Raw genomic sequence first — 25390 nt, 5'->3', positions numbered from 1 at the left:
GAGGGGCGGAGGAGGCGGGCGGGGGCACAGGTGGGCAGCGCCGCCGCTCCGGGGGCGGCGAGGGAGCCCCCGCTGGAGCCCCTCGGCAGCTCCGCGCTCCCGGTCCGGTGCCGGCGGCGGCCGTTGCGCCAAGGCCGGGCCGCGGCCGGGCCGTGCGGCGGGGCCGGGCTCGGCGGGGACCGCGCCGGGCCTGCCCTGCCCCAGACCCCAGAGGGGAGTTCTGTGCCACCCGAACTTGCTCCTCGTCCCCTGGCCCGCCCGGCCCGGTGCGCCGGGGGCGCGGGGTGGCCGCTCCGCCGCCCGCGGGGCGAGGGGCGCCGTGTGCCGTTCGCCCGGTCGGCGGCGCGGACCTCGCAGCTCGTCCGGCGTGTGTTTGTACGTGTGTGTTAGTCAGTCCTCACTTCGCACATCTTGCGCTGCCCTCAAACTTCGGACAGGGCCCTAAACTTTGCCATCAGTGCTGGGCTCTCCCACTCCCAAAATGGATGTCGGCATCACTCCCAAGCAATGGGCAGCGGAGCAGTTTGCCGCCCTTCGCCCGGCACGAGGGTTGTGAGGCCGTCGTTGAGATGGGATCCAATGAAGGTGCTTAGTCCAGTCTTCTCGGGAGCTTGGTGGCGTTTTCCCACTGTTCAGGTGTCTTTGGTGGAAAAAAGTTCATCTTGATCACAGCCAGGCCTGGAAGTCGCAGCCTTGCCCTCCTGGGAAAGTGTGGGCTGCTTGGGATGAGCTGTGAGGGCAAATCCTGCAGTGAAGCTGTTTGCCTTGTAGTGCTCGGGGGCCCACCCAAGTCAGTGATACCTAAGCAAAAAATTTCCCACATTGTATGTACCCGGTGTTGCCTTACGGCCAGCAAGCTCTTTCTGTGAATACCAAGACATAAGCTTCTCGAGCCATGCTTGGAATGCTCCCTGTGCAACTACTATAGTACTAAAAAAAGTTTAGGATATACAAAAGAGTAGATAATGTGTTGCTGTTGTAACCCCACTCTTTGCATGAAATACTGTCTTGAACAGTGCTGAGGGATGTGCATGAGTAACTACAGTGTTGCAAGACACAAGTAAGGCTGTTTGCTCTGCAAAGTTGCATTGCACTTCTGTTAGTGAGCATACATTGCTGTATCTTGCTTACGTTACTAGTGGCATCAAGCTGCACAGGACTAAGGTCTTCCTTGGCTGTGTGGTAATTCCAGCTTAGCAGTCTACACCAGTGCAGTAACATTAAGGTATTTAAATCATTTGCTAACTACAGGATGGTTCTATACAGGCTTTGTTGTGACATCGCTGCCTATGTAAACAGTGCCAGGCTGACAGATTTCTGAATGAAATCTTCTTTTTTTCTAGAAAGTCAGCAGCAGTGCAAGATTTCCAGTACTGATTTCCAGCCACTGAACCTTAGCTTTGACCTAGAAAAACTCTCTGAGAGAGATATTCCTCCTCTTGCCTTTGTGAAGATTCCTATTGCTGCCAGCTAGGAACAGGATTGAGACTACCTGCTTGCTCATAGTTTATGAGGAGAAGGGACAATTCAGATTTTCTTTTCTTTGCAGACTACTTTTCAACAATGTTGTTCAGCTTTAGCAGAAGTCATCCAGTTTGGATTCTACTCAGGCTGTAGTCTGGAGATGAAAGTCTTTACATATCTTGTTGCCAGCTTAAACTACCTCGTCCCCCGAGAATTATGTCAAAATAATAAATTTGAATAATCTTACATCCTGAATTATGATAGTAGATTATAAAGAAAATTTCTAATTTTACTTGCAGGAAAATCTGATCAGAGGTGTTTTAATGACTGGAGCAAGTTTAAATAAGCATTTAACTCAGTCAGTTACTTCCTTGGGGACGAAGATCAGGCTTGATTTTCCTACACAGGTTTATAAAGTGAATTCCACTGTAACCCTGTTTTACATTATTGTGAACGTGGGAAGTGAATCAAATACTAGATGTTTTATTTGTCAAGTGTCATGAAAAATGACCTTGGGAAGGTTAGGCAACAGGCTGAGTGAAGCAGATCCTCTGATTCCAAGACTGCGTCTTTAGCCATTAGGAAAGGTGCACCTGTCATGCTCTATCCAGACAGTTTGTTTTGACCTACCCGAAATATGTGGCTATTGACTTGTCAGTCTTTGAAAACACTGGAAAACTGTCATCAGTTATGTCCAGTTCTTCATCCCAAAATATATCTTCTTATAATATCATCCCTTTGGTGAGCTGGCCCTATAAAGTGGGCAGTTTTAGTGCCATTTTCTTTTGTGTATATTTGATAGATACATGAACATGGATCTTCTTCCATTGGAGTGCGAAGTATCTGCTTCCTCATGCGGGTCTCACTGATGTGGGGAAGGACCTAACTCTGCCTCTTTTTAGGGTAACTGAAACAACATAACTTCTGGTTAATGAACCACCAGAGCTTCACTTTTCCTTCCCCTGCTTACACTGATTTCCTGTCAGCAACAGCAAGATCTATAGGAAAAGTGTTAGGCCTGTCTTTTGCCAGAACCAACTGTTTTGCATTTCTAATCTTTGGATCATTCATAGGCTGTAATTTTCACAATAGTTCTTGAATTTTGTCTCTCTTCTGAAAAAAAAAAGAAAGAAAAGTGGTGAGTACCATTTGGTTGAGGTGCCTAAAGAGCACAAGGCAGGTCAGGGAACGGGGCTGGCAGTTTTGCTCAGGAAGGAGAGGCTGTATGGTGTAAGGGAGGGGAATAGAGTTAGTGGTAGTGCGTGATAAACTCTGTGAAGAGAGGAAACGGAACCTGTGTATAGTGTAGTTAATACATATGTATATATATTAAAAGTCAAGGGCTCTATGTTTAGGGGGTCTGCTCATTGTCAGCACTGAGTCATGATCAGCGTTATCCAAAGTATGTTTGCATTAAAAGATCAAGAGTTCAGTAAGAATCTGAGAGATGTCTTGTCAGGCGTTGTTCTGGAAACTGTTTAGAATAAAAAAAATGCTTGTCACAAATCCTAATATAAAAATGAATTTTGAAAAGCCATCTGTGGTAGTGTAATACTAGAGTCACATCCATGTCTGTAGCTGCTAAAGTTTGTTCATACTTCACCTCAACAGAAAGTGTTTTGTGGCTTGAGTTTTGTTTTGTGTGTCTTTTTTGTTAAGCTGGTAGTTTTTGTAAAGTTTCCCAGAGATAAAATGTGTACTCCATGGTCACAGTGTGGTCACCTGTGTCATACTGCATCTTTTCATTTGCTTTAGTCAACTATACATCTGTATAGTATATCACTAGAATGTTACAAATTTATTGATATTTAACCAAATAAAATCATATGAAATTTAAATTTTTTCCTGGTAAAGAGCACTTTTTTTTCCCTAATAAATTAGTTGTGACTCCAGTATACTTCTGTATCCCATAATCTTCTATTTTAGTTGCCATTAAAATGATGGGACAGGGCACTTTTTAGACATATTGGAATTCAGCTTTTGAGCTCAAATCCCCATTGTTTGGAGAGGTCCCTGGCCAAGGGACCAGTGGCCAAGTACTATGTCAAGTATGGGTTAACCTCCTATCCTTAGTTTCTGGGAAAAGATAGCTTACTAAGATTTTTACCATAGTACCTCATGCTCACTTGAAGGGTATGTTTACAGTCTCATCTTCTGAAAAATTCCAAAGGATCATGGTGCTCACACTTCCAGTTTCGCTGCTTGCCAGCTTTGAGGAGGGTGTTTGCCTCCAGGCTGAAGGAAATGTTTTTGGGTGTAGAAGACCAGATTTTCTGGAAAAGTTTCTTGTAGTGGAAATGGTCACCTGTTGGATCAAGAAGAGTTCTTTAAGAGATGAATAACCTAATTTTTATTGTTATTGCTACTCTTAGTTTCTTACTTTTGGCACCTGTTATGTATTTGCACTTCCCAGTTTGCCCTATAATGACCCCAGTTTAAAAAAGCAGTGTTACACAAATATAAGGACTACACTAAACGTGCAGATTGGTGTCAGTAGCTGAAATTGTCCAGATAAGTAACTGACTGCAAGTGATAGTGAACTTTTTCCATGTCACTCAGATGACACATCTATGCAACTGATACATTTTGAAGGATGAAATCAAGATACACTGATCCCAAGGTGAAAGTGCAGAGCTGATATAGAGTAATGTTGAGTCACTTTGTAGTGTATCCAGTTGTGATACAAAAAGAAAAAACCACCAAAACATAAAAAACCAACTAAACAAAAAACCACCAAAAACCCCCACCCAAACCACTCTGTAGTACTTTTGGCTTTGTTAGACGGGGTAAGAGCAAGAAATAATCTAAAATTTCTTGACAACATTTTTTTTGTCTGTTTTACTTTTTTCTCATCTTCTGGTCCTTTTTCAGCTCTGGATACTAGGTTGCTTTTTCCCTTCCAGACTGGAAAATATTTTCTCTGCCTTTTGTTTTAGTCTTGTATCTCTGATACTTAAACCTGCCAGCTTGGAATTGCGTTTCATCTGTGGTGGCAATATCCATTCAAGGGGATATTTTGCTTAGGAGTATATACCCAAGAGACATTCCTTTTGTACCTGTTTAGGGCCTGGGATTGTAGTGATCAGTTCTAGAGGGATTTTTTTGGAAACTCTTCTCACTCTCTTATAATTCAGTGAAAGATACTTCGTAGTCTTGTATGAAATGAGTGTCCTCTCAGCTTCTGTATGACAGCTAAGGATGTCTGGCCTTTGTGAAGGGAGTGAGAAACCTGTACTGGATCAGAAGGCAGGTAAAGCTCACCCTGGTTTCTCGGAGACATCTCTCAAGATTCTCTCTTAGCTGAATCTACTGAGTTAGATATGAGATTTGACCTCTTCAAAAGGGAGAGTGATCCACATCATCTTCACTCCTCTTCACCTGGCCAGTTTTTATCACTTAGAGCCTTAAGCAGGTGAAAACTCACTGAAGATGCCAGGACTGGATCCCATTTCCGTGGACTTGATGGAGTTATCATTCATGAGGGCGTTCTAGATGTGGATTTCCAGGCAAGCACTGGTATTTGCCAAGCCCCAGGAGAAGAATTTAATATAGCATTTTTCTTCAACTGTTACATTATAGGGCTCTTGTGAAACTGGCCATTCCACAAATTACTGTCAGTGGCAGTTCACCAGAGGAGGTGGCTTTGGAGGTCTTTTTTCATGTGACAATTAAACTATGCATAAAACTTTGACTCTTCTTTCTGGTTCTCTTCAAATCTTACTGCAGAGCCCCTCAATACTTTGTAACATTCACCTTGATTACGGATGGGCATGAGAGCAAAGGGCTGCTGTAGCTGGTGAAACTTAAGTATATTTACAGTATTTTAAAAAAGATATAAACAGCAACTTGCCCATCCTGATTTGAAATTGGTTTTTTTTCTTGGACACAGTAGTAATTTGAACCTTTTCAAGGCTTGTAAACCAACTCTGGGCTCACTAGGAGTTTTGACATCTAGCACCAAAAAAGTACTGTCTGGTGCTGTTTACCTTTACAGAGCATTGCAGGTGAACAGGATTAGCTGAGGCCGTCCGAGTTCCAGGGCCTACTTTGTTTTTCAAATATGGGTACCTTTGCTGTTGTTCTGGATTGCAGATCTCTGCTCCACAGCTCTGGGGTCTGCAGTTCTACCTGAGCTTCTGCTACGTGTCATCGTAACCTAGATGGATGTTGGGTGCCCTTTGCATTAAGAGCACTACCCTTCGTTAACAAGGAACATCCTCTTTTGCAGGAGGTGAGACTGTATTAGGCACATATATGTAGCTAAATAGCAGGTGTTCTGTAGGAGATCCTAGAAAATAGTGTCCTCTTTCCCTTTTGAAGTGCTTTTTGTTTATTTGATTTTGGTTTTGAAGGTAAGAAATAAGAGTCTTAGCTTAGTAGTGAACAGAAGTGTTGTCCCTGCAAGTTCAAAAGCAAATGTTTTCTTTCACTCTAGTTTAGGGTGGTTCCAGAGTCACAAAAGCTAACTTTACCCTGCTGAGTCTAATGGCCTTGGAGTCCTGAAAGTACAGTAAGTGGTGAGAAAGGCATTCCTTTGAAGGGCAGCTCAGAGTATCATCTGCCCGTCTGTTCTGTCTCCAGATAGTGAGACTATGCTGTTACCAAACAGTGTTGCTGTTCCTAATATATGGAAACTTCTTTTTCACTTTCACTCATTTCTAGGTGCTGTGTCCTATTATTTTTAATCATTTCATGTTACCACTGAATCAGGTTGCACTTTTAGCCAGAGTTGTCCTTTGTTTTATTTCTGACTCCGTCTGTGGAAAAATACTTGAGAGAATTCCAAATTTTAATTCACAGTTTGTTTACATTTTTTTCTTGTAGTAGTTGTGCTTATAATTTCCTTTGGTCTGGGAAAACAAGTTGTTCTGAATCATCAGCAATATGGAAGAAGATTTGCTATTTTATCACATGTCTTCCTTGGTACTTCTAAACACTAGTACATAAGTTGGAGGAAGAAGCCTGGTTTTGTTATGCTGGTTCTGTGCCCTCACAGTGTGCTTAATTTGAACAGAATGTCTTTTTACCAGCACTCTTCCATTCTGTTCTTGGTTGTTACTTTAGTATCCTCCTTGCTGATTCAACTCCAGAAATTAACCTTTTTCCATCCTGACAGTTGCGTGTAGCCTCTGTGCTGCAGCAGAATGTGTGCTCTATGTGTGCCAAGTTTAGAGTGTTCAGCTAATGCTTAGCACTGATCATGTATCCAGGAGTTTTTCTTCAGTATTTTCTTTCTTTGCTAGTTCTGAAAGGGTCTGTAAGTCTACCACTAGGATTTTTTAGCTCTTCCTGGATAGTCAAAGTCTTCTATAATCTGTAGTTTCTTCATAAGTAGGTAAGTAACTTATTTGGTTATGTTTCATTTTGCAACTTGATAATTTCTGTCCCAAGCATGGGTTTGCTACAAGGAATCAATAGGTGATTACTGTCCTGGTGAACTAGTCTGAGTTGTTGATTCTTTTCATTCTCAGGAAGCTTGAGGAGTCTTTGTTGATAGCTGCTTCCTCAATTTTTGGATTCTGTTTTCATTGTTGTTGAGTCAGGCCCGTGTCATAAATTTTGCAACATTTCAAGATCTTGCTCCCAGACATAGCATATCTAAACTTAATTTTCTCCATTGGAAAGCTTTGATTTTTTGTTTGTCTTTAGTCAAGAGCACTTGGTAGGCCCAATCCAATACTCAGTAATTATTTTATCTTTATTCACTGACTGGGGAGAGCTGCACTTATAATAGGGAGGAGGCTTTTTGAATTCATTGCAGAACTTCTGATCTGACAAGGTACTCTATGCCTGTGAGCAGAGGCCCCATCCTGTTTCCTAGTGAGCAGGGAGCTGATCTCTTTATGTTAACATTATCTTATATCCAGGTATTGCAAAACCTGTCTATGGAAGACTTAAGAGAAGAGGGAACTCTGGGAATGATTCATGAACAGGTGATGGCAATTTGACCCCAGCTGTGTCTGAGAGCTGGAACTTCTTGGAAGCCATATGAGACTTCAAGGTGGGCACTCATCACTCTAACTGTGAAATACTCTTTTTGTTTAAGTACACTCACAGGGAAGAAAAAAAGGGCACATAAACCAGAATTCTATATGCTTCTAACAAAAGAACACAACACTTGTCACTTTGTCCACTGAAAACCCACCTTCCCTGAGGATCCTGTAGCTGTTTACTATGGGGAGGTGACTACAGTATGAGAAGGGCTAGTAGCAGGAGATGTAACTTTTTTCAAAGAAAAAGGCTTGTTTCTGCTACTTCAGCAAACTTTGTTTTCTCAAATTATATGACAAGTAGTTTATCACAGGCAGTCAAGGAAAACCGAGATAGTTTTCTGAATTCCTTTAATAATATGCAATTTCTAGTTAGGGAATGAAGTAAAAAAGTAATTTTTGCCTGCTTCAGACAAAATAACAATTGGAGGGATGTTTTACTTAGAATATGAGTATTTTGTAATTTAAAATCAGTCAAAGCTGATTGGAGATCTTAGGAATATGACTACTACTTGTTATCACAAAATAAAAAACCCCTGGCTTTTAGAAATATATGTGAGAGAAATTTCAAAATACTAGTTAGATAAGAAACTAGACTCCTGGAAGGAGCTCTAATTAGACTCCAACATAACAAATAAGGAACCAACTACAGCTTTGATACAAACGAATGTGTAGCGGCAATGTGTCAATTCTGAGTCATGTTTTTTTCATTTACTCATTTAATCCCCTTCTACATTTTTTGAGCCGATGATTGATTGTTAAACTAGTGGTTTAGGCTTCCCTTCTTTTCCACTGTTTTTCTTCAGGAAAGCAGAGTAACTAATTTTTGTTTAACCTAAGGCGAATGTGACTTACCTGCATCTGCAGCAAGATGGTATTATGGTGACTTTAGAAGTGTTACAGATATGACTGTGTATCGCAGAGTGTCTGGGGGAGATACAAGTTTTCTGTTTTCAGGAAGTCGTAGGTTAGTTTTCAGTCATGGTAAGGAAGAGAGCTGAAGTGTTACAGTACTGGACAGCCAGCTCTTGTGCTTTGGGTTAGTGCTTGCTCCCAGGTGCAGTAAACAAATACAAAGAAGGATATTACCCCCCAAATGTTGGGCAATATGTGTGTCCTGCCTCTGATCTGTAAGGCTCTATAGCCATCTATAAGCTAGTTTTGAGGATCTGCCTCAAACCATGATGGGTTTTGGATGAGGAAGGCCTTCTACAATAAAGGGTCTGATGATCACCTTCCTGTTTCATGGAGGAGTTCTGCATTTTCTTCTCCAATAATTCAGGGTATCTGGCTCGGTCAAACTGATGGCTATATCTCAACCAGTGTTTTATCTGGATGGTCCAGAGTCTGTTCTGGGCATAAAATTTGTGGTAATTTGAGAACTGGGTTAGCTGATATTGCCTGTTGGAAATTTCCATGACTTTTTTACTGTCTTTGTTTTCTGGATAGCAGTGATAAATTGAGACAGACTTTCTGATGAGATTATCTTTGTAAGGTGGCAAACATTTATATAAACCAGACTAATTTTCTCCCTTGGGCTTCGAGTTATATGCAGGTTGAAAAGCTTTGAGATGCCAAACTGGCTCAGTTTCTAATGCAATGGATTGGCTTTCCTTATCTCTTATTTTTCTTCTGGCATTGAAATCTTTGAGTTGATAATCTGGTTGATCTCCCTTATCATTTCAATACAGAATAGCAATCTTTTTTTTCCACCATGGTTCAAGATGAATATTAATAAAGTTTCTCTACTTAGGAGCTCTGTTTCATGTCTGTCTGTGAAGTCTCCACTCGAGTGGTTGTCTGGTATACACAGGACCTGACTGATTCCTCTGTTAGGAGAGAAGATTAGCCTTCTGTACAGGCTGGGGTTGTTAGTTTTGCTGTACACAGTAAGATGCACTGTGGCCCAAGTTGCTCCTTTCTCAGCTTTTTCATGTCAGCCTTGCTATTGCCAGGGGAAGCAAGGGAAAAATGGCATTCCTGCCTGTCAATATGCTCCACTTTCTGTGAAGTTTCTCTTGTTACTAGTTTTTAGACTCTTACACGTTTTCGAAAATGTGCACAGTTACAGTCAGTGCTCTAACCCCTGCATTTTCCATCATTCCTTATATCTGAGGCAAATAAATTAAGTGGGGAAACTCTCTGCAAGGGAGCTTATTTACTTCTGTAATTGTGTCTGTTAGTTTTAATAAAGTCCATGAGCACTTACTTGTTGAAGACAAGTTTGGCAGTAGACTTTGGATAGGATTCAGTTGCCTGTATTTTTGGCATCTCCTGCAGTTCAAGAAACTAAGTTACGCTGTCTGCTCCTCAGCTGCTCCTCAGCTCTGTGATTGGCTAATCCTAAATTAGAAGGCTACTTGTTGATCACCTTGAATAACTCCCTGGGTCTTCTGGCTGTATTGACTAGTGGTGTAACACATTTCTTTAAACACATAGGTTATTGCCATTTCATTGCCTCTTTATTTCAGGGTTTCTCTGAACTGTCTGCCACATGCAGTGTCAGACGTAGCATGGGTCTTCAAGAGGATGTCTGCTTGCTGAAGCAGCAGCTAATGGAATAGGCAGGTATCCAAATGTGATATCTCAGGACATCTCAGTTGGCACTGGTAAACCATGGTAATTCCATGCTGTATTTCCTTTTACTCCAGTGTGGGCTTAAACACCTCGCTTATATTTGTAAACCTAAATTGTAGATGTCTTTCATCCTTACCTGAATCCTCATATCTCACTGTACAGCAGTGCCATGCAGTATGGGTAACTGTGATGGTGTGAGATGCACTGTGCATGTAGATGATCTTATGGATCACAGATTTTTCGTGTTAGTTACTTGTCCTTTGCTGTAGTGGTGTAAGCAATTTACTAAATCCAAAATGTTTGCTTATTATATTTACTCTGACATATACTATGTATTTCAAATTGTATGAATCTAACCTTGATTGAGCGTAAGACTTTTCTGTTCTAGCCCTCTTGCTAATGAATCATAATTAAATGGTAGCAAAAACTCCCACCTTTGGCCACTTTGTCGATTGAGAAAATCGTAGTTTTTACTCTTTGATTCCATAATTAATTACTTTATTTGTCTAGTTTGGGTTTTTCCTTTTCTTTTCAAAATTACACAAAACTATTGTAAAGAGAGTTCTTAGAGAAGGATTGAATCAGTGGCAAATAAAATAATATGTATTCCCACATAATGTGGTTCTGTGATAACAGTAAGTGGTCAATGATTAAGAGACTCATATGTTTTATGTAGTATCTTGGATCAACATCGTATTGGAAATTAGAGAACCAATATGGTTTCATGATGAAAGAAGTCTGTGAGATGAAGCAGTTTCTACCTCAGTTTTCTGAGTATTAAATCTTTTGTTGTTGTTGTTGTTGTTTTAATGTGCTTGCCCTGTGTAGTAATTCAAAAGGGAAATTGAGCTGACTGCTGTTTGAAGAAGTGGCTGACAAATATGAGTGCAGTTTTTAATCTGTTCAATTTCTTAGCTGATTTTTTTTTTTCCAAAAATACCTTCCTGCCTTTTCTCAGAAAGCTTCTTGCTGATTGTATATAGGAGTTACCAAAGATAGTCCTCCATGGGCAATAAAATCTGGAAGTACTATGGGATTCGATGTTGTAACCCAGCATTCACTGCAGCCTCTTGGCCCTTCCTTGCCTTTCTGGGGCTTTATCTGCAATACTTTCCTGCTCCAGTCCAAGAGCAGAGGAAAGCACTTGTATGGAACTGTAGTATTTAGTTAGTCTTCAGGGGCTGGGTTAAATACTCAGCAAGTAGGGGAACTTTCATGTCAGCCTTGCAGTGCCTTGGATTTTGAGTATTAGTCACTAATATTCTGTGTCAGTTCATCTTCCCTTTCTTGTGCACTTTTGTCTCTGATTGTAAATTATCTTATCAAAACAACCAAAATAAAAGTTAGTGATTTCCCTCCCACACCTTATACTTCAGGAAAATAAAATGCTTTTAAGGCATAACTTCACTTGTTGTCATGTATTTCTTAGCTGTTAATTAGCTATGTTATGTCCATATTTCCACTGAAATTAAGATTCTCCAGTGTCTTAAGGCACTGTAAAAAAAAAGGAAACCAGGCCACAGATTTCTGAAGATGGAGTCCTTGGTGATGAGATCTTGGGTTTTGTATGGAACAGTGTGAAGGAGCTGAACTTCAGTGTATGTCATGACAGCAAAGCTAAGCTGATTAGCAGGAGTTGAAAGGGCTAATGCCATGCACTCACTCCAGGTCAGGAGTTTATGGCCCTCCTTGTACAGACACAGGCACTCCTCTGATGTTCCTCCTCACCTGCATGTGAACTGGTTCGGTGAGATAAATGGACACAAAGTATTAACTTTTTGTTTTGGGAAGAGAGGACGTGGGATTGTCACCTGCTACGGCAGCAAGTTATTAGATTGGTTTGGTTGTTGGCAAACCACTACTAGTAAGGCAAAAAGCAACAAAATTGATGGAGGAGCAAATGGGGAGGACAAACAGTGGGGACCAGCAGTAATATAGAAAAATTATATATAGAGAGACACCCTGTGCGATTTCGTGCCTAGTTTTTCCAGTGTTACCTATTTAAATTGTGTAAATAAGATACATTTTGTTAATGAGTCTGGATAACCGTCTGCTGATTGTTGCTTTAAATCATGCTCTTGCTAAACTGCTACTGTGTGGTTATCTCATTACTTGGTTTTATAGAACATAAAAGATTGAACTAACAGCTACTCTGAAGGTATTGCAGAGCTGTGTGTTTTCTGTCAACCCCTAATAAGCTGCTAGATATAACACAGTAAAAAGAAAGTACAGAAGACTTAGTACTTCTATAATACTTTTCATATTAATGTCCATGTATGTATAAATATTTGCTGTAAATGTGAGAAATGGCACACCGAAATATGTTTTACCTCTAGGCAGATTTTTATGCTTTTGTGTAACTGAATGAGTGAAGTAGTATCAGGAGAATAGAAGAAGAATGGAAACTTTAATGGAGTTTTAAGGATAAAACTAAAACCAAACCCTCCTTACTTAAGAAGCTCTTAACTGTTAGGGTTCTGTGACTTGGGACTTTAACAGAAGAATCACATTAACAAGCTTCTAACCAAAGCAGGAGCTGGTCTGAAAAAAACCCTTGAGATGCTCCCTGCTTAGACACTACCCCCAGTCTATTGGATTGCTGTTCCTCAACCTTTCAATATTTTCATTAATGATGTGGATGAAACAGTACACTTACTAAATTTGTGTATGCTATAAAGCAGGCTTAGAAGAGAATTGCCAACATTTTGGAACTAGAATGTGATCCTGAAAAGTCGAAATGATTGTCTTTTTCTTTTTGCTTTTTTGTTTTGTTTTGGTTTGTTTTTTTCTTAATAAGGGAATTCAAGGAAGACAAGAGCAAAGTCTTATTAGCTGCAGAACAGTCAGATTCACAGAGAACACAGGCTAGAACTTGCTGGTAGCAGTTCTGCAGAAAAGGACCTGGGATCATTAATGTAATAATGTTGTGAAAAATGGGCATTGATTAGAATATATAAGCAGAACTCTTGGTTATATAAAATACAAGATATGTCAAGTAATTTTTTTTGCTCAGCAGTGGCTGGCCCTCAGTTGTTACCTTTATAAAGCCATTCACAAGTAAGCAGTATGTGTTGTGTGTTACATACTTGTACACAGATTAGATTTGGTGTGCTGGGTTGTATGACAGAGCAGTGTGAAAGTGTGGTGACACCCTACTGCATATGTGCATTTTCACTTTCTGCACAGATGAAGTCCAGTCTTCTGTTTTGACTGTTCTCTATCTGTTGGTTGTTCATAAAACAACTTGTCTTTCTAATATTGCTTTTTCAATTTTTCCACACTGTAAAAGTGTGTTTGGTTTGAAAAGTCATTGTCCATGTTTTCCGCCTTCTTTGGTGTTTTATCTACTTTATCTGTCCTTGTTTATTCAATTACTGTGACGTAGTCTAAGAATCATTTCACCTGAGCATTTAATTCATATTTTATATCGTAAGATCTAAGTGATTAACATTCCAGAAAAATACAATAAGTAATAATATTCAGAAAAACGATAACAATTTCTTTATGTTGTGTGGTGCTTTTTTACATGATACAAGTGTATTCACAGTTGTAAAGAATATCCTGCATCTCTGAGTTAGTGTTTGTACTGGGTTTGCATGGCCAGGTTTTGCTAGCAGGGGAGCTACAGGAGTGGCTTCTGTGAGAATTTGGCAGAAGTTTCAGTTAAGTACAGAGGAGCCAATGCCAGTCTGCTCCAAGATGGACCTGTTGCTGACAAGACTGAGCCCATCAGCGTAGGTGGTAGCACCTCTGGGATAACAGATTTAAGCAGGGGGAAAAGCTGCTGCACAACAGAAACAGCAGCCAGAGAAGAAAGGAGTGAGAATATGTGAGAGAAACAACTCTGCAGACACCAAGGTCAGTGGAGAAGGAGGGGGAGGAGGTGCTCCAGGCACCAGAACTGAGATTTCCCTGCAGCCCGTGGTGCAGACCATGGTGAGGCAGCTGTGCCCCTGTAGCCCATGGAGGTCCGTGGTGGAACGGAGATGCACCTGCAGCTCATGAAGGACCCCACACTGGAGCAGGTGGATGCCCAAAGGAGGCTGTAGCACTGTGGAAAGCCCATGCTGGAGCAGGCTCCCGACAGGACCTGTGTCCCCATGGAGAGAGAAGCCCACACTGGAGCAGGTTTGCTGGTAGGTCTTGAGACCCTGTGGGAGGCCCATGTGCAAGCTGTTCCTGAAGGATGGCACCCTGTGGAAGGGGTCCACTCTGGAGCAGTTCATGAAGACCTGCATCCTCTGGGAAGGACTCATGTTGAAGAAGTTCGTGAAGGACTGTCTCCTGTAAAAGGGACCCCACTCTGGAGCAGGGGAAGAATATGAGGAGCCTTCCCCTGAGGAGGATGGAGTGTCAGAGAACCTGTGATGAGCTGACCATAACTCCCATTCACCACTCCACCTGGGTTGCTTTTGGGGGAGGAGGTAAAGAGTTCAGAAATGAAGTTAAGCCTGGGAGGAAGGGAGGGGTGGGGGGAAGGTGTTCTTAAGATTTAGTTTTTATTTCTCATTATCCTGCTCTGATTTGAATGATAATAAATTCATTTAATCTCCCCAAGTTGAGGCTGTTTTACTTATGATGGTAACTAGTGAGTGATCTCTTGGTGCCCATAACTCAACCCACAAGCCTTTCATTATATTTTCTCTCCCCTGTCCAGTTGAGGAGGTGAGTGATAGAGTACCTTTGGTGGGCACTGGTGTCCAGCCAGGGTCAACCCACCACAGTGTTGTGTTTTGTGATGTATAAGAAAAATGAATGGAATATTTGACAGCAATATTTTCACTTCAAAATGTGAGGCAGTTTTGTTTTGTTGTTTTAATATGAGTTTATTTTGGTTGGGTCATTTTTAGTGTGGGAGGAAAATTCGCAGCTTGTACATACTTAATTGGAAAGTTAATACCAACTGACCCTGAGATTAGCTGAGTTGGTTAGTGCATGCTGCTTATAATAACAAGGTTGTTGGTTCAATCCCCATATGGACCATTTGCTTAAGAGTTAGACTCGATGATCCATGTGGGCCCCTTCCAACTCAGAATATTCTGAGATCTGTGAACTGTTTAATGAAACCTGTGTAGCTGCCTATGTACAAAGTGCTTTCAAAAGCAGAAGTGAAGTAAAATGCAATTCTAGTATATTTGCATCCCTTTTCATGTGTGCTGTAGTATTTCTATTGCAGCTGAGTAGGTTAGAGGCAAAACTAAGAGGCAAAACCATTGCAGCATCTTGTAAGGCACCATAAGCCCTGGAGTGTAGCTTTACAAAAATGACAGCACTTTGACTTGCAGACTTTGGGTGGACATGTACGTGATTAAGACTTTAAGAAATATCCTGCTGTGGTGATTTGACATGGAAGCTGGCAATGAAGACACAAAGCTGGCAGGCATGGCTGTGCAGTCCAGCTTTCTGCAAGAGGTACAAATGTCTGTAACCACTGCCAAACATCAAGGGAAGCTCCTCTGGAGACACTTGAGAGGTAGCAGTTTCCAAGATTTGCATTGGGTTAACCATCTGAAGTGAGGTATAGAGGCTTTTTGGATTGTATTCATAGTATAATAAATGAACTATCCCTTTTGCGTATGCCAGATTTTTCAAAAATATCCGCATAGAAGATTTAAAAATATTTTGATTATATAACTGCATTTCATCTCTGACCAGCTTAGTGAAATCTCTATCTCTCCCAGGTCCTACATTTTATTATGTAGCAGCATATTTTATCATGTACTCTGTGCTTGTGGCTGGAAGACCCCATAGTGGTTTTGCCTCACTGTTTATAGAACAGGACAACACTGGTGTAATGTAGATAAGTAAATGTGAAGAGAAGATGGGACATGTAGCTTTTGTCCCCTTTTATCATGACATCAAAGATTAGTTGCTTGATAGTGAGAAAATGACATGACATCACTATGTCAACTGCATTCCCTCTGTTGACTCTACTGGTGGGATTTTTAACTGATTACAAGTTTATTGTCTCCATAGCTCATCCACTTAAGAGTTATTCCCTACAGTTATATTATACATTAGCGCCAGAGCGTCTTTGCTTATACAGAATAATTTATGAAATAGTTATAATTTCTCATAGGAGTTCTGCTGCTTTAGATATATAAGAAATGCCCAGCACCCAATATTTTACGATTTTATTCTGATTTCACAGTTGAATTTTCTATGTACTTTACTGTAGGACAAAGGGTGTCTTTTTTCTCAAACTTTTTCTTGTTCATTCTTACTGTTCCTTGATACTATTCTCAAACTGATTTTTCTTTTTTATCCTTAATAGTAAAGTATCCATCCTACAATTTCTCCCTTTAGGACATCAATACTATAGAATATAGTATTTTATTTTGTTATTAGTAAGTTCTGATTTCTTGAAGAATAAACTTTCGAAATACTGGAAGCTGAAAGGATAATTCACAACTGGCAGGGCCCAAGACTAGGTGTTCAGTAGTATCTCATACAGAGCTATTTGAGTGATGCCTTTCTCATACTCATGTTTATAAGCTAAAATGCTGCAATACTGTGAGTTTCTTAAACTTCAGTTATTGTGATGATGTTTCTTATTATGTTGATTTCATTTTAAATATTTTTAAAATGTATGGTCTGATTTTTGCCATCACTAGTGTTGATGTTTACAATTAAGAAACTTTTTCAATCAATTCTAATCTATATTAATGTATTTTAAAATCAGAATTAAACACACAGTATACCAAAAAATTCTGTACAGTCTTTAAGTTAGGCCTTTCTAACAATATTGCTGTATTACATTGCATTTGCTGTGAAGTAACAGAGGAGAAGCCCAGGACTTTTGCCTGGATGAGTGAGAATGACTGGTTCCTTGTTTATTTGAGTGGATTGTCTGGGATGCCTACTCACCTCTGAACTGCTCCTGTATGGTTTTTGCAGCAGGAGTTTTTACCCAGTGGCAAAAATTTTGCCAAGGGGCATAATCTCAGTGAGCAGTATGAAAGAGCACTGCCCTGACCCTGAGTTGTTTATGTGTGTAGACATAACCTGAGAACAGGTATTGGCAATAAGGATACTAATTTGAGAAGATGAAAAGACACAATTAGTACCTGGCATATTCCAGGTAAATGCTTTAGGCAATGGGTTGAAGGCTAGTTTAGGAAGTCCTGACACCTGTGCTAGTAATTTATACACGGATTAAAGTACTCCACCTGTTGACTGATTAAGCAGTTATTTTTGTCAGAACTCGCATCTTTGGTGAGGTTTTTTCATTTCTTTGCATTTTCTTCTTATATTTTTTTCTCTCTTCTAGTTTGATAAAAGGCAGAAAAAAATAGTGATTTTCTCTTGTGGCCTTATTTGATATTTTATATGCACTTTACTGGAAAAGCAGTGCAAAAGACTGCTATGGCAGTTTGTTGCAATGACAACAAACTTCTCTTTTGAAGAAATCGGCAGGGGTAATCTCATCTGCAGAATGATTATATGGGATTTTATTCTAGAATAATCATTCTTCCTGCTGTATTTCAGGCAGGGTCACCCCATTGTTAAGCAACAGAACATAGAGCCAGGCTGTATGGGTTCTTCTCCAGTGATGTTCTTTGGCTCTGAGCTCTGTTTCTCTGTGCATCCGTTTGGAATTAATGTTTGCAGAGGCATGACTTTTGTGGACAGTTTTGTGACCCAGATCCAGGAGCAAAAAAGAAGTGTTGCTAGTAGTATCACTGCAGTCATTTGACATTCAAAATGCAAAGTGCCCTGCTGATAATAATTTGTTTATTGCAGTGACAGGCAATGGCACAAGTTAAGATGCAGACTACAGCAAACCTGTCTGGACCCACCATGTCCCCTATGGTGCTACCCCTGCCAGTTACAACTACAAATACACTGAGTCTGCCATCCTCAATGAATGGATCCATTTCGGAATCAGCTGCCAGCTGTAGCAGTCCTACTGCCGGCCTTGTGGATCCCGCACCTTCGAACAACTCACCAGGTAAGTTGGTCCAGGTATATTTTCTTCAGTGGTCAAATGAATTTTTGATGACTTTTTCATTTAAAAAGATAAATAATTAGGTCCTTATGGGGATTAAAATAAAAAAAAACAAACAACCAAACACCCATAGAAAAATATTTTGGCTAAATAAACTGTTAGTTTTTTTAACTGAGCTCAGACTTACAGTTTAGTGTTAATCAATGATACAAAATCTCAGAAAAGAGCATGTCTATTTTGTCAAATTCTGAGTGTATCCTTTATAGAGAAGTTTTAGTGGTGCAGGAAGGTCTCCAAGTTTATTTCTCTTCCCCAGAACAGAATGTCTTCTGACTGCTTGGCAGTATTTGGTGTTTCCTTTGTAGCCTAATAAATGCTGCAGTTCCTATGCTGAACTGGGTATAAAATGCAGAAATGTTGTTCTAAAAATCTAAAAAAGAAATGTCAGTGTGTGTTAGGGATAAATACAAATCAATTGAAAAAAAAATGCAGAAAGTTAAGCGGTCTAAAAAAAGCAGAACAAAATCCTTAAAGGGAGAGGAGAAGTGTTCTTTGGGAGTGCTCTGAGGCTGACTTCATTTTTGTGAGAAAAGTCTAAAACCCTGGGAAGAAGCAGGCAGAAGCAAGTGGGGGCCACAGAGTTTCATCAACTATATTTGTCTCATAACTCTTACACTATCCACTACTGCTTCAAAGTGTTGAGAAACTATTCTGGAAGAGTAGTTAATTCCAGGAACCAGTATACTACTGACAGTAAACTTTGGTGATGTAGAAGATGTAGAATATGTATAATTTCCCCTACACTGTCATCTGTCATAGGGACATTTTGGAAAAAAATAGTTGTTGGGGTTTTTTAATTGCATGTATTCAAAATTTTTATTGTAAAATCATAATCATATTCTCATATGATTAATATATAAATGGTATTTAAACATTATATTTAGCATATGTACAAAAATTGTATTTTAGCCAAAGTATTTTCTTTTCTGAGCATGCTGCTTTTGCAAAGCTTTGCGAAGTTGTGAAGAATACATTTCTCCACAAAAACTTTACAGACTCTTTATTTACAGCTCCTCTCCAAGATAACATGGCAAACCCCAAAGAGAAAACTCCAATGTGTCTGGTAAATGAGTTAGCCCGTTTCAATAGAGTTCAACCCCAGTATAAGCTTCTGAATGAAAGAGGGCCTGCTCATGCCAAGGTAAGGTCACAGTTCCAGGTGATGAGCCATACCTTAAATGCTGAACAGATAATGTCATGGTTTGGACAAGTGTGCTTGTCACACCCAGCTACATTTCTAGTGTAAGGAGTTTCTTACAGTTCTTTTTTTTGTTTTGTTTTATTTTTTTTACACTTTCAGGAAGTATGCCTGTATTTCTGTTTAAGTCCTGTAGATCATTTTGTACCTTACTTTGACTTCCATCTTTGAGTTTCTATTTTTTGGTGTTTATAAAGACCTTGTGAAAGTCTTTTCAGGGTATCACCGCCCTTTCTTAATCTTTATGGAGCATTTACTTTTTAGGCTGGATGAATCTTGCTCCCCAGTCAGCATGCCTTTGGTAACTAGCTACTAGAAACAAACTACCACTTGTTTCATGGTAGTGCAGATGATGACAAAGGTAGTTTGTGACATGCCTATTGACACAATTCTGTGTCTGTAAAGTTGTTGCTCTGTCTTTGGATCTTGCGTTACATAGCACAAACTATATTATTATGCAACTTTAAGACATATGGTGATATTAAGACTCCTAATATGGTTATAGTATTTAAGTTTCTGGTGAACTGACAGCAAATTCTGGTCAGTTGTCATATCAGTTTGAATATCCAACGTAATAAGTACAAATTAGGTTGCTTTCAGATGATGAGGAATACAGAGGAATATTCTCATGACATAAAATTTCCTAATATAATTTTGAATTTCCTCCCTGGGTAGGAGCAAACTGGGGGAGGAGAAAAAATCCTGAAAAACTCCAAGAAAGACACTGGCATAATTAATAGCTGCTATGTACCTAGTATTTCTAGAGTGGCAAAATTGCATAAGACAGTGGGGTCATGCTGCAGATTAGTGACAGTTTCAGCTCGTCATGGGCTAGCTCTCTGCCATTGCCCCTTGTTTCTGAGTTGCATATTGTGTTGCCAGCGAGTGCAGAGTTGATGCAAATCACTGACCTGGTCTGGCTGGCATTCCCAAATCTGTTATGCCGGTGGAAATGATGTCAGCAGGTGTGAGGCCACTGAGAATCAGAAAGCTTTTAGGATCCTGCATTTTAAATGGAAATTTAAGTGCTCTTTCTCTTCCTGGAGACATTTGGCACCACAGGGTACTTCGGTTGGTTGGTTTTAGGTTGTGGCATGTTAAATCTGTTGGGCTTTCTGTAATTTTTTGCTATTGTGTTGTATATTTATTTTTTGTGAAATAAGAAGTGCTTTGGTTGTACCAAAAGGTGTGGGTTTGGCTGTTTACATTTCTCAGCAGTAAAGAAATTTAAGTTATATTACATTCATGTTATACTTAAAATTTTGTGAGGACAAGAAATAGTTCCCATGTGAGGTGGGAGGACTCTTCTCCCAGGCAACTGGTGACAGGACAAGAGGACATAGCTTCAAGCTGTGCCAGGGGAGGTTCAAGTTGGACATAATGAAGAATTTTTTTCACTGAGAGAGTGGTTAAGCATTGGAATGGGCTGCCCAGGGAAGTGGTGGATTCACCATCCCCAGAGGTTTTCAAGAAACAACTGGACACAGCACTTAGTGCTATGGTTTAGTTGATATGATAGTGTTCAGTCCAAGAGTGGACTTGATGATCTAAGAGGTCTTTTCCAACTTTAATGATTTTATATTTGTTACTACTTTTAGAGGAACTAATATAATTTAAATTACTTGAGTCTGCGTAAGCTGCATTTTTGAAAGCCAGATTTTCAAAGGATTTCTTCATTTTTCAGTTTTTCAGTTTACCACATTATTTTTAGTTGCACTCATAGTGGTCAAAAAAATGCAGATATGTGCTTTGTAGACTCAGAAGAATATTGTCTGATTTTGATCTCTGCAGCAAAAGAGACAAAAGAACAAAGGTGATTATAAGATTATGCAGACTTTGACCTATGAAAAGCAGAAAATTTAGTATGACTATTAGCAGCTTAATATAATGTCTTGCTAGTATATGATGATATACCTGACCGAATATGTGAACCAGAGCTGAATTGGTCCTGGAAAGCATGACTTGGAGGATGTAATGCTGCTGCTGCTCTTTGCCATTTAAGGAGCTTCTCACATTGTTTTCCTCCTACACAAACTCTGTTCCTGTCCACTAGTGGTTTTCACGATTTTCTGAGACACTCTACAAGACAGCTGCCTGTGTTGTGACCACAAATTCTAGTAAATTTTTATATCCTTTTTTCTAGTTGTCTCTGGAAAGTAAGTTTTGACAATTGGTGTGACATGGGAAACTAGAAACAGTGGAGTCGGGAGAGAAGTGGCATGTAGTGACAGTACAATTAGGGTTTCTAGGAGTCTGCCCTCCAGGTGGATTCTTCATCATAAGAAAAATCAGAAAGTCTTTTTTAGCATAAATGTTTTTGAATATGTTAGTCAAATTAGTCATGTCTTCTGTCCTTCTATGTCAGTGTTATTTCAGGACACAAATTTAAAAGAAACAGTGGCAAAAGAGAGTGGATGGCGGTGCAGAGAAGAGGGAAAGAGGTAAGGGATGTAGCACTTCAGAAGGCTGGGAAAGAGGAGAGACAGTTTTACACAGAAGAAGTGAGGAGGAAAGAATTGCCAGAGCTGAGAGACTGACCTTGCAAACACAGCAGAGTGAAAACAAGCACAACCATGGTGACCTTTGCATTTCTACTTTCTAGACATCAGATACATTAGGTTTGGTGTAAGGAATAGAAAATTCCTCAGAAAACTGGTGAGAAATGTCTCTCAGTCATTAGCAGAAGTGTTAGCTCTGGTCTTGCGGGATTTGAGAGTTTTCATTGGCTGCTCCAGAGTTTGGGTTTAGGCAATTTTATTCCTATAATTAAAGGATGAAACCTACTAATATATGTGGGTTTTTGCTGGATTTTTTTTGACAGATGGTCTAAGTGAGAAGGTTAGAGTTGACTGCAGAAGTTTATTGAACAAGCCCTTTATTATCTCGAATTCCTGTTTTTTGCTCTAAGCACTAAGAGGAGAGTTATTAATCATATTTTCATTTAAATTTGAGATTATTCTCCTCCTATAAAAATATTACACTGGTACTTTCCTGAAAAATATAAAATATATAAACTCCAGATCCAGAAATCAAGTTTCAGTTCTTTTAGTAATAAAGATGTATGTTTGTAGGTAATTTATATAATTATGGGTATTTAGCTCTAATACCCAGTTTAGCTTTCAGGTGGGGGTAGGATTTGGCAGACTGCAAAATTGAGAGACTATTTTTCTCTTTCTCCTTGACTGTGAGGAAATTGTCATGACTGCCGTGGAAAAAACGACATGGCTGTAGGAACTGTGGTAGGGGACTGGCACTATGCTTCTGAAAATTAGAGTAGCCAAAAGTCAAACCTGTAATTAATACACAAATATGTGTTTATAGCATTCAGTTTGTATGTGCATAGGGCTAAGGTGGAAGGCACATACCTACTTGTGTTTAAATGCTTGTTTATAAGTACATGCGAAATGAAAATTTATGCAATGACACATGTAAAGGCTGCTCACCATGTCCATCTCTAAGTACCTGGTCCTGGATCTAGCAAGTTTAAATAATTAAAAAATCATAGAGCTGTCAAAATGAAAATTTTACTTTTTATCCTGCTCGTACTAATATGTAGCTTTTTTTATGTTACTTCAAGTAAGTTGGTCTGTTTTCTGAGGTGGGTGTATCTTAGTTTACTGTGTTTATCTGACTATCAAGTTCTGTCTTATATCTAGGGAATTTATATGGCAAATATATTGAGTTCTTAGCCTTTCTCCTCTTGTTCTTAGATGTTCAAATTTAGACAAAACGTGTATGTATAATACAGAAGACAGATTCTATTTAATATCTTAAATATGCATTGAGTTTTATCTGCACAATTTGCACAGTATAGGTACTATTTGAAATAATCCTCTATCCCAGATTTTGAAATACATGTTTTTTATCTGTTAGTCCGTATCTGAACTCTTGATGTTTCCGGTTCCTGTCCTCACTATTGATTTTACATTAAGAACTGTAGTTCCATTAAAAAAGATAATATTTATTCTCTTTGTTACTCTATTTTTTTGAATGTATTTGAATTGTGACTCTTGCCCTAACAATATGCATTATTTTTAGAAATCAGGTCGTGTGAGAAATTCTTTCACTGTGTAGCACTATTTGGCCCAAATTTTCTGCTACCTTGAGGAGTGTGCTATCATTTATACCCATTCATAATTATTACAAAATTACTTTTTTTTTTTCCTCAGTGGCATGTTTAGTACCTATTTTCTACAGGTAAAGTGACAAAACACCTTCAGATATATTGAAAAAATGTGCTCTAAGCTGACCTGTATATAGTCTTCCAAGAGCAGAGGATGAGTTTGCAGTTATTATTACTTGGTTTAAATAATGTTTTGTTCTTTGATAGCTGACAATAACATTATGCTATTTAACTTTGTAATTTGAAAGGCCAAATGTTGCCCACTGATAAGGTCTCACTGATCTTTGGAAGAATCAGATGCATTATCTGGGAGTTGAATCCAATGAAAAGAGAGCATGGTTTCTCTTGAGCCCTGGAAGTTTTTATACAGGTTGGTCTAATCCACATTGATAATCTTGCCAGTGTTTACCTGTTCTTTGTCTTTGAAGATGTTCACAGTGCAGCTGACTCTTGGAGAACAGACATGGGAAGCTGAAGGAAGCAGTATTAAAAAGGCCCAACATGCTGCTGCTAGCAAAGCATTGAATGAAACTACCCTTCCCAAACCAACGCCTAGACCACCCAAAAATAATGTAAACAATAATCCAGGTATGACAAGTTCCTCTGTGTGTTAAATCTTGTTAAAGTATTGGGATATTATACCACTAATAAGTAATTTTAACAATGTATTTAAATTTGGAGGATGAGAATCAACATTACCATCTTAGAGGTATGATAGGATTATGCAGAATTTCTAGTGAGTTTTCATAGGAGAATTTTTAATGTGCGTGCCTAAAATAGTTGAACTGTAGGGGAGTATATTATTTAGATAATGCTCAGATGTATACAAAGTGATTGTATGTGATCAACAGTAAACAGAAAACGAGACTGAATTGGCTGTTATTACCATAGTAGAACATATTTCCCAAGGAGTTATTTTAGCTAATTTTCCAGTGAAATTGGAAATTTTATCCAGTCCAATCCTGTAAAGTTGCATCTGTGGTGTAAACAAAAGGCTGGGATTTGGCATGAGAACATTGACAGGTATTTTCCTGCATTGTGAGTTTTTCTTCATAGTAACCTGTTCTTTCAAAAAACTCACAGATGGCATTAGAAACTGTTTCAATAATAGAAAGAATGTATAGTGGTTGAGTTGTTACCTGTGAGTTGCCTTCAATGCATATAAAACCTTTCAAGGTACACATCTCATCTACATGCTCAGTATCTGTTCTGTCTTGTTTGATAAAATAAATCAAAAATATTAATAACTTTATTTCAGACTAATAGAAGGCAAATGGTGAGGGGAAAAACGTCATATTTCCTTTTCTGTTTGTTTGTTTTTTACACTCCTTTCCCCTCTGCTTTTTCCTCTACTCCCTTCTTCTCTTTTTATTTCCCTCTGCCCTTCCCCCCATTTTAAAAACGATTTTCTTCAATCACTTTCTTAAAGTTGAGTAATTTTGCAGTTAATCTTCTCCATGATGGAAAAAAAAGTAGGAGTAAGTTTCCTTTAGAACTTGTGAGTATTAGCTATGAAGGATTGTTTTAAGAGTGGTGTGGTAGTATTCTCTTGCTTCTTTGGAGATTAGTACACTGTTTCTTCAGGCCCAAGACAGTGATTTTGCCCCATGTCCTTCACAATCACTGTGACTTCAGCTGTTTAGAAAGCAGGAGGCTCAGACCTCTATGAAAAGGGATCCTGAGTCTGATTCTTGACATTGCAGAGTATTATTCATCTTCTAGAGTTTTTTTGGCTTTGAGCATATTGTTAAAGGGAAAATCTGATCATAAGAGAAACAGGCTTTAAGAGAATTCATTAAAAAATTTTGTTATTTAGCACGGTAGTTTTGCTCCAAGAAAGGTGCATTGTATATGCACAGCTATCTTCTCATCAGAATGACATTTTGCATTTTTATTATGAAGTTGAATTCATAGTAATTTCTAGCTTTGGAAAATATAAGATTTGTTGTTAATAGAAGTCTTTGAATAAGTATTGCATAAACATTTTCATCATTTGGCATATAAAGCCTCAATGGCAGACTGGAAAATTA

The 25390-nt window shown here is 39.2% G+C and overlaps 1 protein-coding gene across 5 annotated transcripts in view; it reads left to right on the top strand.

The window, feature by feature from the left end:
• The first annotated feature begins 17774 nt into the window (after window positions 1-17774).
• STAU2 (staufen double-stranded RNA binding protein 2) overlaps window positions 17775-25390 on the top strand; it is a 150190-nt gene continuing 142574 nt past the window's right edge. For all 5 annotated transcript variants that reach the window (XM_027638548.1, XM_027638546.1, XM_027638547.1 and 2 more), the window contains exons 1-3: window positions 17775-17982; window positions 19050-19180; window positions 23789-23948. In XM_027638548.1, the coding sequence (XP_027494349.1) occupies window positions 17784-17982; window positions 19050-19180; window positions 23789-23948 (490 nt within the window). In that variant the 5' untranslated portion in view covers window positions 17775-17783. The remainder of the gene's footprint in view (window positions 17983-19049; window positions 19181-23788; window positions 23949-25390) is intronic.

This window comes from Corapipo altera, unplaced genomic scaffold (genome assembly GCF_003945725.1).
Source record: "Corapipo altera isolate COAL_440 unplaced genomic scaffold, ASM394572v1 49, whole genome shotgun sequence".
In the NCBI taxonomy this organism is placed as follows: Eukaryota; Metazoa; Chordata; class Aves; order Passeriformes; family Pipridae; genus Corapipo; species Corapipo altera.
The sequence above is the reverse complement of the archived record's forward strand: the minus strand, read 5'-3'. Positions and strand labels throughout refer to the sequence as shown.